The 14,075-nt window shown below is 39.0% G+C and overlaps 1 protein-coding gene across 1 annotated transcript in view; it reads left to right on the top strand.

Annotated features, from left to right (window-relative positions):
- The window catches only part of LOC122816603 (cytochrome P450 3A56-like), a 262,199-nt gene extending 250,304 nt beyond the window's left edge, over positions 1–11,895 (top strand). Inside the window, exon 13 of the mRNA XM_044089504.1 lies at positions 6,458–11,895. Within this exon, the coding sequence (XP_043945439.1) occupies positions 6,458–6,544 (87 nt within the window). The 3' untranslated portion in view covers positions 6,545–11,895. The remainder of the gene's footprint in view (positions 1–6,457) is intronic.
- The last annotated feature ends 2,180 nt before the right edge of the window (positions 11,896–14,075 follow it).

Below are 14,075 nucleotides of genomic sequence, written 5' to 3'. Positions count from 1 at the left end.
AACTGCTAACCAGTAGGGATCAGTTAATGTTGAAATAGCAGGATAATCTGAAGATAAGCCTGGATATCAGTGGATTAGCACAGTAGCTTAATATTTGATGTGCTCATTAGAACACACACACACACACACACACACACACACACACACACACACACACACACACTGCAGCTTTGAAGTAGCATGGAAGGGATATAGGTATAAAATACTCTCCCACTAGGAATATAGCCCAGTGATAGACAGCTCTCAGTCCTTTTCAATGGCTACTAAGCTGGTAGGAAAATGAAACAAAACAACTGAGTTGTCCCCATGAGTATGATGGTTGATATGCATGAGGAAGAGGAGAACAAAAAATAAATAAAACAGAAATAGAAAACAAAGTTCTGTGTCCAAGATAAAAAAAAATGGGTTGCTGCTAATTTGAAGACTCATAAACAACAAGCTTCAGCTATTATCAGATTTTCTTTTTATCATCTAAACTAAATTATACAATAAAGGGTGACTGCCATTTACAAATCTGCACGCTAACTGGACAGTCCAGAGTACCCGTTGTAAAATGAGCATATCCAAATAGAAAGAATATGGGGCACTAAAATGTATTTGAGCGACCTTCTGTGTGGATATACTCCATTATAATACTACTCAAATACAAAAAAAATAAAAAATAAACACCACAAACATTCTGCTAATTTGCAAGCTGTTGCAGTGTATGCCAGCCTGACTCAGAACATACAGACATACTTTGAGAACAATGCAGAACAAATAAATGAATAAAATCAGGAACATCGCTGCCACCAACACTCTGAAGTCTTTTAAAGTTAATTTCTTTCAGCTGCTAAGTGAACATTTTAAACAGTGTTGAGGGAAATGTTTCCTATTGAAGTAACTGCATATTGAGTAAGTAGTGCAATACAGTTGACAAAAAAAACTGCATACCTCATAACGCCTCCTGAAATGGTGATTTCATTCAGTCTTCAATGATTTGCCAGAAAACATATATTTTATGAAGAACAGACCAAAAATATGACACAATATTTGGGTACCCTGTGGAAATATACACACTCAACAGTCCTTAAAAAAAAAAAAAAGAAAAAAAAAGAAGGCAGAGATAGCAATGCTGTGAGATTTTAACTTCAGTCCTCAATGATTTGCCAGAAAACATATCTTTTATGAGGAATAAACCAAAAATATGACACAATATCTGGGCTCTCTGCAGAAATATATACACTCAACACTCCTTAACAAAAAAAAAAGAAAAATATTGCAGAGGTAGCAATGCAGTATGCAACCATTCACTCCTGGAGACAGATCATGCCCAATGTATGTCTGGGATACCCCACACTATCAGAAGCTGGCAGAAGAACACTAAAGTCCTTTTATACAATGACATTATTAAAAAAAGGTAATACTGTTTTTCTTAAATAATGTCACTGTATAATAGCAATAATCCACTCCTGTGTGCTGGCAATACCGGATTTATCCAGCGTCTATATCGTATTATTGTTTGTTCAAAATATCGAACGGCTACAATATCGAAAATGCCGTTCATCGAAACTGTTCTTGTGGGGAGCTGCCCCACACCCCCCGCTAATTATATATACCAACTCCAAGATTGCACTACAGTGAGGAAAGGGCAAATTTTCTGATCCTCACTGTACGGCGATCTTACAAAAAACTTTTCGCTGAACGGCATTTTCAACATTGTAGCCGTTCGATATTTTGAACGTACGACAATATGATATAGACCCATTTATCCATGGTTGGCTTGGTTTAATCACTCAGGCTTTACCCTTATGATGAAATCATACCAACCATGCATAAATCCTGCATTAAACTGACAGTTGTGGATTATAGCTAAACTATATAGAAACTTTAAAAAGTTTACAGACCGACTCTAGTACAAAAATATTATGTTCACAAAGGACTGAATTTTAATAATGATTTGAAAAAATTTGAACTAGTTTGGCAGATAACATTAAATGCTGGGCACCAACCATGACTGAATGAAAAATCAAAACCAACAGCTGACACCCAAGACAGGGCAAATGACGAAAAATCACTTAAAATTAAACTTCAAACCACTGCAAAAACGAATCCACAGGAAGCCAATGTGTTGAAGAAAACCCCTTTAATCGAGACTGAGACTTAGCGCTTTCACCAAACAAACTGTGGCATCATCAGAGTCAGTACTTCAAATCTAAAAACAACATGTTTAAATAGTATAACAATTGAATTCAATAATTAAACAATTAAACAATTCATTCACTTAATTAAACTTGTTACATCTTAAAAACACCAAACACCACTGGATAAATTCTCAATGTCTTAAAATCCTAAAACGTATTACTATCATTCAACCTATTCTTATAATATTATTAAGATTGTTAAAAATAATATTAATATTAATATAGTTGTTTTATTATTATTTTTGTTTTTGAGTTTTTATCACACTTATACAGTAAAAATTAAAACACTCAAGGGGACTCTGGAATAACAAAACAAAACAAAACAGAACAGATACCATAAAATAAATCAAATTGAAAAATATTTTTTGACCTTTATATCACATATGATTTTTGTCTCAAAATAGGTTTTAAAGATATGCTATCATTCAGACCAGGCTGTTTTGTTGCATTTAATCTAAGTTGCCATTCAGCTTCACGAAGAGCAACCTTGTTACTAATGTCCCCACCTTGGTCCATCACCACCCGGTCAATAATAAAAAAACAAAAACTTTTTAAAGCTACTACACTTGATCGAGTGGAGATAAAGTGCATTGTGACCATCTTTGTTCTTTACAGATCTAACATGTTCCAACACTCTGTCCCTTAATCTACGGGTCGTCATTCCAACATAAAATGCCTCACAAGAAGTGCATGAAGCAATGTTTATGATATTTTTACTGTTACAATTGCATGTCCCTGGACATGCCAATGTCCGCCCATATTTAGCCACACAAATGTAAGGCCCTTCCACTACAAATCTACATGCCCTACATAATCCACATTTCTTCATCATGGACCTAACTGGTTTGGGAACCCTCTCTAAAATGCTCTTCAAGTTGTGTCCTTTGCTGAAGCCAATTTTAGGTTGATGCCCTAAAATAGCCTTTAATTCAACACTCAAACTGTAGTCCCGCAAATTCTTCATAACAATACACATCTCAGTGGCTTTCTCACTGAAATGCAGAACCAATGCCGGGTCATTTCCAGTCATCTCCCTTGTCTTCGTTTCACAAAAATTAGTTCCGTTAGAATTCCCCACAAAGCCCTCATCATCCCCAAACTTCTTCAAAATAGGGGAATAGACCACTCTCCTCTTTTTGTATACCTCCTTCTTAATTTTCAATAATAATTTCAAGGGGTATCCACGATCCAAGAGCATCCCTATTAGTTTGTAAATCTCCTTCCTAAACATTTCTTCATCACTGACCAACCTTGACGTTCGAACCATCTGACCCTTTGCCACCCCTTTCTTCTGGTGAAAGGGGTGACAACTGTCAAAGTGGAGTAAGGAATTAGAATAGTTTTCTTTTCTAAAAATCGTGCTTGCTAGACCATCCCCAACCTTAGTAATAGTGATATCCAAAAAATTAATACTTTTTTCACTCTATGTATGGGGGAATTTTAAAAATTCTGTGGTCCCATTCAGGTAGTTCACAAATTCAACTGCCTCATTTTCCTCTCCACTCCATAAAATAAGTAAATCATCCAAAAATCTATTGTAGAGGACAATTTTAGAGTTGTAATCAGAGGTAAACACAAATGTCTTTTCCCAAGCCAACAAAACTAGATTCGCAAAGGTTGGGGCACACTTGGCACCCATTGCCACACCTGAACACTGTTTAAAATACTCCCCCTCAAATCTCATGAAGTTGTTGTGTAAAACTATCTCCAAGTCGTAAATCAGATTTATTCTACCCTTGTCAATCCTGTCACTGATGTTAAGACTTTCATAAAACATCTCCAAGCCTTGATCTTGTGGAATCACAGAAAACAAGTTGACTATATCAATGGTGAGAAAACTGTACATGCTACTTTTAACTTTTAGTTTACCCAACCTTTCCAAACAGTGCCAAGAATCTTTTAGGATGTGGTGTATATCTTCTAAGGCTGGTTTCGAAACCACATCCACAAAAGAAGCCAAGGGTTCAGTCTTGGAACCCCTAGCAGCCACTATCGGCCTAAATGCCAAAGGGTCAATCCCTTTGTGCACCTTAGGTATACCAAAGATGCTCGGCATGGTGGGGTACTTGACCTGCAAATAGTCAAACTCGTCTTCGTTAATCATGCCCTGAAATAAGGCATCTAACAAGAATAAGTCAATCTTTTTATACACTGTGTTTACTTCATTTAGAGAAACCCTACAATAAACAGTTTCATCATTCAATAAATTCATCATTGCAGTAAGATAGTCCATTTTGTACATCACCACCATCCCCCCACCTTTGTCCGGCTTCATACATCTAATATTGTTCGCTGTTTTTAAGTCAATCAAAACCTGCCTTTCTCCTTCATCAATGTTGTCCTCTTGGAGATATTTTTGCGAGCAAATTCTCCTAAATTCCCATTCAATCATCCTCTCCAAATTCAAAATTTCAACATTGTGAGGAGGAACAAACAAACTTTTCCTTCTCAAGGACATTGTTCCACCATCAAGACCCCCAATGTTGACTATCTGTTTCTCATTGAAATATAATTTAAGGTTCAATCGTCTAAAATATAACCTAAGGTTGGTCAGAACCTGGGCAATGTCAAGCTTAAAATTCGGAACAAAATTTATCCCTTTGCTAAACAATTTATAATAATTGTCAGTGAGAATTGTTTCAGTGTAGTTGTAAATAATAAAGTCAAGTTTCTTAACAACAGTACAACCCAGTCCAGTGGCATTTTCAAGATAACAAGCTTCATCACAGTTTTCAAAAGAAAGCCTTTCCCTACTAATAATAGCCGTATCAACATTCCTGTCTCCAAAACATTCATTGGTCGAAACACAAATGGTTTGCCGGTTGTCTACCATAGAACCCTGAATCAATTGGGCCTGTATATCCAACATCCCACCTCCAGTGTTGTCGTCCAGGGTCCTATTACTGGTGAACCCAGCTAAACCATCGGTGTCTAAATAAAACTCACTTTCACCATCCTGAACAATATGCATAGACACTTCATGACAATCATCAAAATTAACAAAATTAACAAAATTGATGTTGTTCTTGTTCAATGCAACACTCAATTCCTCGAATTCAACCCTTTCCCCCTCCCCCTCCCCCCAAATGACCCCTTGAAACATTTTGTGACGGATTTCGATTCCTGTTGGAAATCCTCTCTGACCTCCGAATCTCGTTCGGCTGGTCTAAAAAATCTTCCACAATCTCATTCTCTCAGTCCTGCACATTGAGTTCATTCTCATTTGTAACACCAAAACCCTCCCTGTGAACCATAGTGTCTTTGTTAAGTTTTCGTCCTGGAGGGTAAGCGTTTTGGTTCACATAATCAGCTGTATCCCTTAACAGCTTTTTCTGCTTGATACTTTTACTTTTGTTAACAAAAGACTCAATGTTAACCAAGACCCTGTTGAACCAGGCTTGGTACTGAAAAAACAAAAGATCCATGGTGATACTAGAGTAAAGTCTAGAGATTTCCTTCTTTAATTCTAACAACTTCACCCAGTTGTTCTGAATAATAATGACCAATAATCCGAGACCAGTATGATCAAACAATTTAACCATTTTAGTAAAAAATTCAGTACCTGGTTCAATTCCCATCGGAAGCTTCCAGATACAAATTATATATACCAACTCCAAGATTGCACTACAGTGAGGAAAGGGCAAATTTTCTGATCCTCACTGTACGGCGATCTTACAAAAAACTTTTCGCTGAATGGCATTTTCAACATTGTAGCCGTTCGATATTTTGAACGTACAACAATATGATATAGACCCATTTATCCATGGTTGGCTTGGTTTAATCACTCAGGCTTTACCCTTATGATGAAATCATACCAACCATGCGTAAATCCTGCATTAAACTGACAGTTGTGGATTATAGCTAAAAAGTTTACAGACCGACTCTAGTACAAAAATATTATGTTCACAAAGGACTGAATTTTAATAATGATTTGAAAAAATTTGAACTAGTTTGGCAGATAACATTAAATGCTGGGCACCAACCATGACTGAATGAACATTTGAATATCAAATGTATTTTAAAGTCACATTTCACTACGTAACAGTCCATATATATGAGCATAGAATGTTTTGTTATTGTGTACACTATTTTAAGAGGTCAATTGTAGTGTCTTAATCAGTCTTTGATAATGTAATCCTATTTTTTTCTGTTTGTTTGTTTTTTTGTTTACAAAGGGAATTTTAGTTAATCAGTATTTATAACTGTTTATTTTCATCATCTAACATATGTTTACTGATCTCATTTGTGTTGTTTCTTTCTTTCTTTTTAAACAGATCCCTATGGAAATTGACACTAAGGCCTTCATGACACCCAAAAAGCCTGTCTTTCTTAAAGTTACACCCAGATCTACTGCTGAGTAAAAATGTCAGTGGCTTTCAATAAGTTTACTACAGAATTCCTTCCAGAGAACTAAGAACCATAACTTTGGATGCCTTACAGATTTTATTCACTCTGATGCTGAGTTCTCTGTTATGGGGATGTAGTTTTCCAATTACACTACTATGAAAATAAATGGAAATTAAACATTCATATTATCAGTAAACCCTTCTACAGTACAGTACTTTTCTAAGTGTCAATGCTGGTAAGATAATTACAGACAGTGCCAGATCTTTTGGCATTAGAGGAAAGGAATGCTGCAACTAAGTGAGAATATTTTCATATCTAAAATCCTCTCACAATTACCCTTTGCCTTTCATTTTAACAGCAGTCCTACACCTGTTGAAACTACTAGCATTATGGAAAGGTGCACACAAAATTTGTGTGTGTGTGTGGGGGGGGTGTAAGCAGAGACCAAAATTTCTGGAAGGCTTTGGAAGAAAGTAACTTTCTGAAACTGCTAACATTAAATAATCATGGTGAAAAGTATGTTTTATAAGCACACAGAAGACACTGCATCACCTAACATGGATGGGTTAGGTTCATATTCTCTACCAGTCAGAATCTGGCGTACAAACTGGGAGAATCCTGCATTTAATGATGACTGCATACCTTTGTGAATGCATACCATTATAGTATGACATTACACACAGATACACAACGCTGCTCAAACTGGGAGATTCCTGCATTTAATGATGACTGCATACCTTTGTGAATGCATACCATTACGGTATGACATCACACACAGATACATAACGCTGCTCGCTCCCTAAGTGCAGCATTTTTTTTTGCCACTTGTACAGTTTAGTTTGGATTATGATCTTTTACCATCATCATTTAAGTTTCTACATGCATCATGCATACACATAGACAGCATTCTCAGTGCCCATGTGGCTATAAAGTTACTGGTCAAGGCCTGCATCAATATTGCTGTTACTGTCTTAGGAAGAGCTATGATGTATGTGAAATCAGTGTTTCAACACCTCCACTCAGATGTGCCATATTGAAGAAGTTCACAAGGGGAAAGCCATGAGGGTCTGTCATGCAGCCCAATACATAATTCACAACATAATCTCAATGGCATATAAATCAAAAAGCAGGTCACAGACTAGCCCAACAGAAAACAACCCTGGAGTTAAACTAGACTCCAGGTCTCTGAAGGTTTTGAACTCATCCTTGTCTAGTGAGTGTTGGAGTCCATGTCAGTCCTTAGTTATGGGGAACAGCATGACAACTGAGGAGAAACACTTTGGACTCCTACCTTGGGAGGTGTATGCAGAGATGTTGCTGACATTCATCTTTCAGTTGACTAGGTGGAGCTTTAGGCCAAATAACCTGATTCCCCAGAGTTACCTCATGAGTCTTGAAATCACAGACTGGTAGAACTCAGCGTTGAGTTCTCCCCTCCTTGGAACCAAGGCTAGGTATGATAATGATTACTTGTGTCATCCAACACGTGTCAGGATTTAGGTATTAAACAAATGTTTGCCTGGTGGAAGTCTGAGTCATGGATGCAAAATTACATTTTTAGGAAATATGGCCTGACACTTCTTGAGCATGATAGGTGCTGCTGCCTATCAAAGACTCCAAAACTTTGGATAGGTGTAGTAAGGGAGAGTGTAGTTATTTGCTACACTGGGGCTAAGAGACAATTATTTATCTTCTCTAAGTTCTATTCCCACAGTGCGGGAAAGGCTCTGGAACAGTGTGAGGACATCCATAAATCCGGGCACAAGGGCAACCTTCTTGACCTGTCTGTGACTTCTAAAACTAGTTTCCACATTGTGCACTGTAACTTTGTGCAGGTGTTTTAGCTAGTTCTGAAGGCTCAGGGGTGTAACCGCATAGGATGCATTATTTAGGTAATCATCCCTTAAGGAGGCTATTGCTGCAGGCTCAGGGGTATAACTAAACAGGATGCATGGTTTAGGTTATCGTCCCTTAAGAAGGCTAGGGCTACAGGCTAATGAGGTGTAGCTGCCCAGGATGTATTGCTTAGGTTATCCTCCCTTAAGGAGACTAGGGCTGCTGGCTCAGAGGTGTAGCTGCATAAGATGCATTATTTAGGTTAGGTTATCGTACCTTAAGAAGGCTAGGGCTGCAGATTCAGGTGTTTCACACCATAACATACACTGTTTAGGTTATCCTCCCTTAAGGAGACTAGGGTTGCAGGCTCAGGGATGTAGCTGTACGGGATGCTTGGTTTAGGTTATCATACCTTAAGAAGGCTAGGGCTGCAGATTCAGGTGTTTCGCTGCACAACATACACTGTTCAGTTATCCTCCCTTAAGGAGGCTAGGGTTGCAGGCTCAAGAATGTAGCTGTATGGGATGCTTGGTTTAGGTTATCCTTGCTTAAGGAGGTTAGGATTGCAGGTACAAAGGTGTGCCTGCACAGAATACATGGCTTTAGATATACTCCCTAAAGGAGGAGTTCGGAAACAAGATCATAAATGTCCACATAAAAAGGGATGTGTTAGTGTTCTTTCACCAGCCCACTAAGAACCTAGTCCATGACATTTGGAGGAAGAAACAGACCCTTACCTCAGTCGAATGAGAGCCTAAATGAACCTCCTATCTCTGACCTCTTTTATTTCCAAAGTAATAAAATACAAAAAAGGAAACAGCCTCACATTTTAAGTAGCACAGAGTTTTGCCCCCCTGTCCTAAGATTTCAAAGAACATGACCCTGCCAGTAGCTCTGTTGCAGTACTGACTTTAATCTGTGACTGCCAGTGGAGGTCAGTTCTGAGTTGGCCTCAGCTTGGAGATCCATCACAAAAACTAGACAACTCTATATGGGGGTCACTTCTGGCCAGGTCCTTAAACTCACTAGCCTTCCCTTAGAAAGCAATCTGAAGGTGGATTAGAACACCTTGAGAAAGTGCTAGGGACAAGCACAGGCTTTAGTGATCAAAGGGGCTGTAGAGGGATGCCCTAATTTTCGGAAAGGGGTGGAGGGTTTACTTCCACATTCTACTAGTCATAAAGGGAATGGGCAAATTGTTTTCTGTTCTGCACCACAGCAACTGAAACCATATTGATGCATTCATTTTGAAATGACCACCCTGCAGATTCATGCCCTTGCACCAACAGGGTGTTATCACTGAACATAATAGACACTATCTAGCACATCAGGATTTAGCATCCACACAGGATATTCCCTGAATTTGCATTGTTTAGTCATCACTTCCAGTACAAAATATTGCCATTTGAGCTTTCTTCAGTGGCCTTGTTCTTTGAAATTTGGGCAACAGTGACAAACATTTTGCATGAGAAAAATCTCTAAACATTTCCTTACCTGGATAATTGGCCTATGGTGGACCCATCTAGAGAATCACTGAAAGCATTAGTGCTGGGGTTGTTCATGTTGCTTCAGTTTTTTTAGGATTGTGATATAAATTCTCTCTTACTGCTGCTCAGAGGCCTACTTTGACAGTAATAGAACTAGACAGTCTAATGTCATTTTTTAGCACCTGGAGATCAAGGCTGAGAGTGAAGTTTGGAGTTCAAGTTTTGATGCTATGGAATTCCACAGTTCAACCACTGCCTCCTTTTTTCTCTCATGCCTGCCAACCAGTTGTCTTGATCCCATTTATTCCCCCATTGCTTTGGTGGTTTCCATGTCAGGGATGAAATACAAGCGAAACAGAATGTCATCATTCAGAAAACTATGGGAGGTGGGCTTTATGTTTAAACCTCAGTGTCCCTGCATCAGCCTCACGTACAAGTGAGCCTAGATTATATCCCTGCTACATCACCCTGATAATTGTACATGCTTTTGTGTACAAGTGAAGCTGCGACTACCATGAGATGCATAGCTTAGTGGTTGCTTATATATAAGTCTTTGTAATGCATGCTACAACACCCCCCAATGGCTGTCAGCCATGCAGTGGGTTAGGGTATCTCCCTTCCCATGATAGGAGAGCTACTGTCAACTACTCACTCCCATATTTATCCATTGGCTCCTCCAGGGCATGGTTTGCAAAAAAGTTTACAGGTGGGGGTTTAACCCTCTGTCCCACATAGCTAGTGGGTTTTACAAGGCTCATTGTGCATTTGCATGACTGATGACTGTGAGATATCAGTGGCTTCAGATACCATGGGTTCACAGACCTGCCCTGAGTGTGAAACTATTGCTTTGCATTGGTGTAGTCAACACTTACTACCAACCTCTTGATAGGTCTTCCTTTTCTGTAACTGAATCCATCACAGAATCTGGTAACAGACACTTTATTTGCTGGTTGCAGAGTTCATCTTAGCTCCTACATATTGCAATTTGTGTGGTCAATCCTACGGTAGAAGCAGCACATCTAACAGAGGTACGAGCTAAAATGGAAGGATATCCTCCTGGTGTTAAGAGCCCCTGCTAATCTAGTCAGACAACCAGTTCAAAAATGATAGAGTTATACCCATTTTAAAGGGGAGCTGATGCTCACCTGGCAGTAGGCTGCATACAAAAGCATGCCTTTTAGCTACTCCCATTACTGGGGAAGTGAACAAGCTGGCAAACTTTCCAAGCTGCTTCTCCAATCTTCTCCTGAAGTTGAAGATTCAAAAGCCATGCCTGAGCCAAGTATTATGGAAGAGGTTAGTTCACAGACTGAGCTCATCTTTACCTCATAGGAAAATGTTGTCTAGCCCATTACCTGCTTAGTTCATCAGGACAAGGGTGGATGGTGGTGATAGATGTGTTCTCCCTCCTCTTGATTGGGGGAAGCCTGTAAGCATTCCCACCAATCTTTCTGGTCCCAAATCAAATCCCTAGTGACAGAAGAAACTGTTCCAATCCAAGCCATGAATGTCTCCATCTCTTGGAAGGGCTCTTTATTTAAACCATTTAATCCAAATGGGGTCCTCTGGGGGGGGGGTCTCTGACATTGTAGCTGCTAAGAAAGCTTTCCCTCAACAGGCCCATGCCTGCAAGTGGAAAAGTTTTAGTTTGAGCAATTCTGTACATCATACCACCTTATCTGGTCAAATTACAGCTGATCTGATACATCACAGGCACCTTTATGATTTTGGCCTCAATTATTCCACACCCAGAGTATATGCATCTGTTATTTCTCCACATTATGGCCTTTGGGGAGGGGGCAGAGCTGTACCCCAGGATTGGCTGGTCATGCAGATCCTTAAAGGAGTGCTGCATCTTCATCCTTTCTGGAAATTGGTGCAGGAGATTAAAGAGCTAACAAGCTGTTTCTTGTAGTCCTAGATTCAATTCCCTCAGCGCCCATTGTCCACTTGTGTCTCTGATTGAGTCACTTAACCAGACAGCGTTCTCAGCAGTGTCTGAAAACTGTCCATAAAGATCAGTGTTCTAACTGCATCAACAAATACAAATAAAATACAAATAAAAAATATATCCTCCATTGAAGAACCCCTCATCTCCATCAAACACAAACCTCATGATTGTTAAGCCTGATCTTTCTGCTTTGAGTCTATGAGCTTGGTAGCATTGAAATTCATTTGTTGATAAATGATTTTCTTAGTAACTATCACCACTATATGTAGGATTACAGAGCTTCAGGTCTTTCAATACAAGAGTTTGTATCTGATTTTTCACAAGGAATGGATGCCCCTTGGCCATAACCTACATTTTATCCCAAAAGTAACTTCTCTGTTGCCCTTGAACCATTCTATTCATCTTGTTTTCTTAGCAGGAACAGCCTGAGAAGAGTGCCTTTCATACCTTGAATGTCTATGGTTGGCTCATGTATTACCAGGAAACGTTGCAAGTTTAGGAAGATGAAACTGTTTGTTTATCTTTGCAAATGTGAAGCAAGGACATTAGGACTGCAGCTACATTCTGTTTTGCCATGAGGCAGTAAATCACCTGCTGGTTATGGCTTTGCTCAAACCCCACTCTACTTGGGGAGTGGATGCATAGAGCACTTGCTTAAAGAATGTGACCACTGCAGACATTTGTACCACAGAGACATGGTTACAGGTGCACACTTTCACTAACAGTTGCAGTCTGGGATTGAGGTCTGCTTTGGTAAGACAGCATGTCAGGACTTGGCTTTCTGTGCTTTGTTTCTGTGTGATGCTGCAGCTCATTCCACTTTGGTTGAAGAACTCACCTAAAACTTGGAGTCATCAAGGAAAGTTCTTAGGTTCATAGGTGTTTACTAGGCAAATGACCACAAGGGCCTTTTTAAGCCTAGCCATGCATCCCAAATCTCTGACAAGTTATGATACCTTTGATAAGTATAAACATGGGCCTGGGAGATGAACCATTTACAAGTTACCTCTGTCCATTAGGGACACAGGTGCCAAACCAGGGATGCATTTCCCGTTCCCCATCCAGCTGTCCAAGTTACACTTGAAGTGGGTTAGGGAGGAACATTTCTCCACATGGATGGGGAGCCTGCTCCACAGAAGGGGTAGCCTCTGGGATACATACCTGTCTGTCCTGCAAGTCCTATTTATATCACAGACAAGGTTTAAGTCTTAATTTTAGATAACACATACTCTCATAGAACACAATATGGTATGAATGTATCATCCTTGATGGGTCAGGTATACTCTCCCACTATGTTCAAAGAATCTCCTCCATCCAGCCTCTGCTGCTTCAGCTCCTTGCAAGTCAGGCACATTAGTCTGTAACAGTGTACAGGTACAATGTATTACATTGTTACATCTTAGTTTGCAGGAAGATGCTTATTACTGACTAGAAGTTGAACTGGTGCACCCTGGAAAAAGTACATTTGTGTTTGTAGCACATGAAATAATTCTCTGCACTAGAATAGGTCTAATGTCATCCTCAAACATGGGATCTTTTGTTTCTTTTTTTTACTCATTTCTGATTGTTATAGAAGATGAATGCAACCAATGACTCATTAAAGTTCTGAGTTCTCATAGAGATCAATATCCTGTAAGAAAATACAACAAAAAATATGTGAACAACCAAGAATAACAGCCCAGCACTGCTGGATTTACCCTACTAACATGGTGAGGACAGGGAAATAACAAGTCATTGGGGAGGTGGGGTGGGGTGGTTACCCAAAAGGAGCACAAAAATAGAATGGGTCAACAGAAAAATACCCCGTTTTTCCAACAATACTCTCAACCTCTTAAGACAAGAAATCTGGACAGAGTCTAAATAATAGGGAGTAAAGGCCTAAAAATAGGGACAGATTTTAAATATTGCTCTTACTAACTTAGAAATTTGCTAGAATAACAGGAATTGCGTTAGCATGCATTTTCTGAAGGATATGAAGACATATGTACCACAGATACGTAGTTATAGGTATGTCATTATTGTGTGATTTTTCCAAAAACTCGCAAATTTTATGAGGAAAATGTGAAGCAAAAATCTGGACATTTTGCAAAAATTCGGACTGTAGAGAAGTATAATGAAAGGATGTCCATCTTGTTTCCTTATAATGTGTAACTTAAGAAAATTGTTATAAATCAAGTTTTTTTCCTCCCAAAATATTTTACCTAGGGCTATTTAATATTTTTATCTGAATTAAGCCTTTAATTTTATTTCAGTTATATTTGCCCTGGACAC

Source organism: Protopterus annectens, chromosome 12.part0 (assembly GCF_019279795.1).
Source record: "Protopterus annectens isolate FY-2018-M chromosome 12.part0, PAN1.0, whole genome shotgun sequence".
In the NCBI taxonomy this organism is placed as follows: Eukaryota; Metazoa; Chordata; order Ceratodontiformes; family Protopteridae; genus Protopterus; species Protopterus annectens.
The sequence above is the reverse complement of the archived record's forward strand: the minus strand, read 5'-3'. Positions and strand labels throughout refer to the sequence as shown.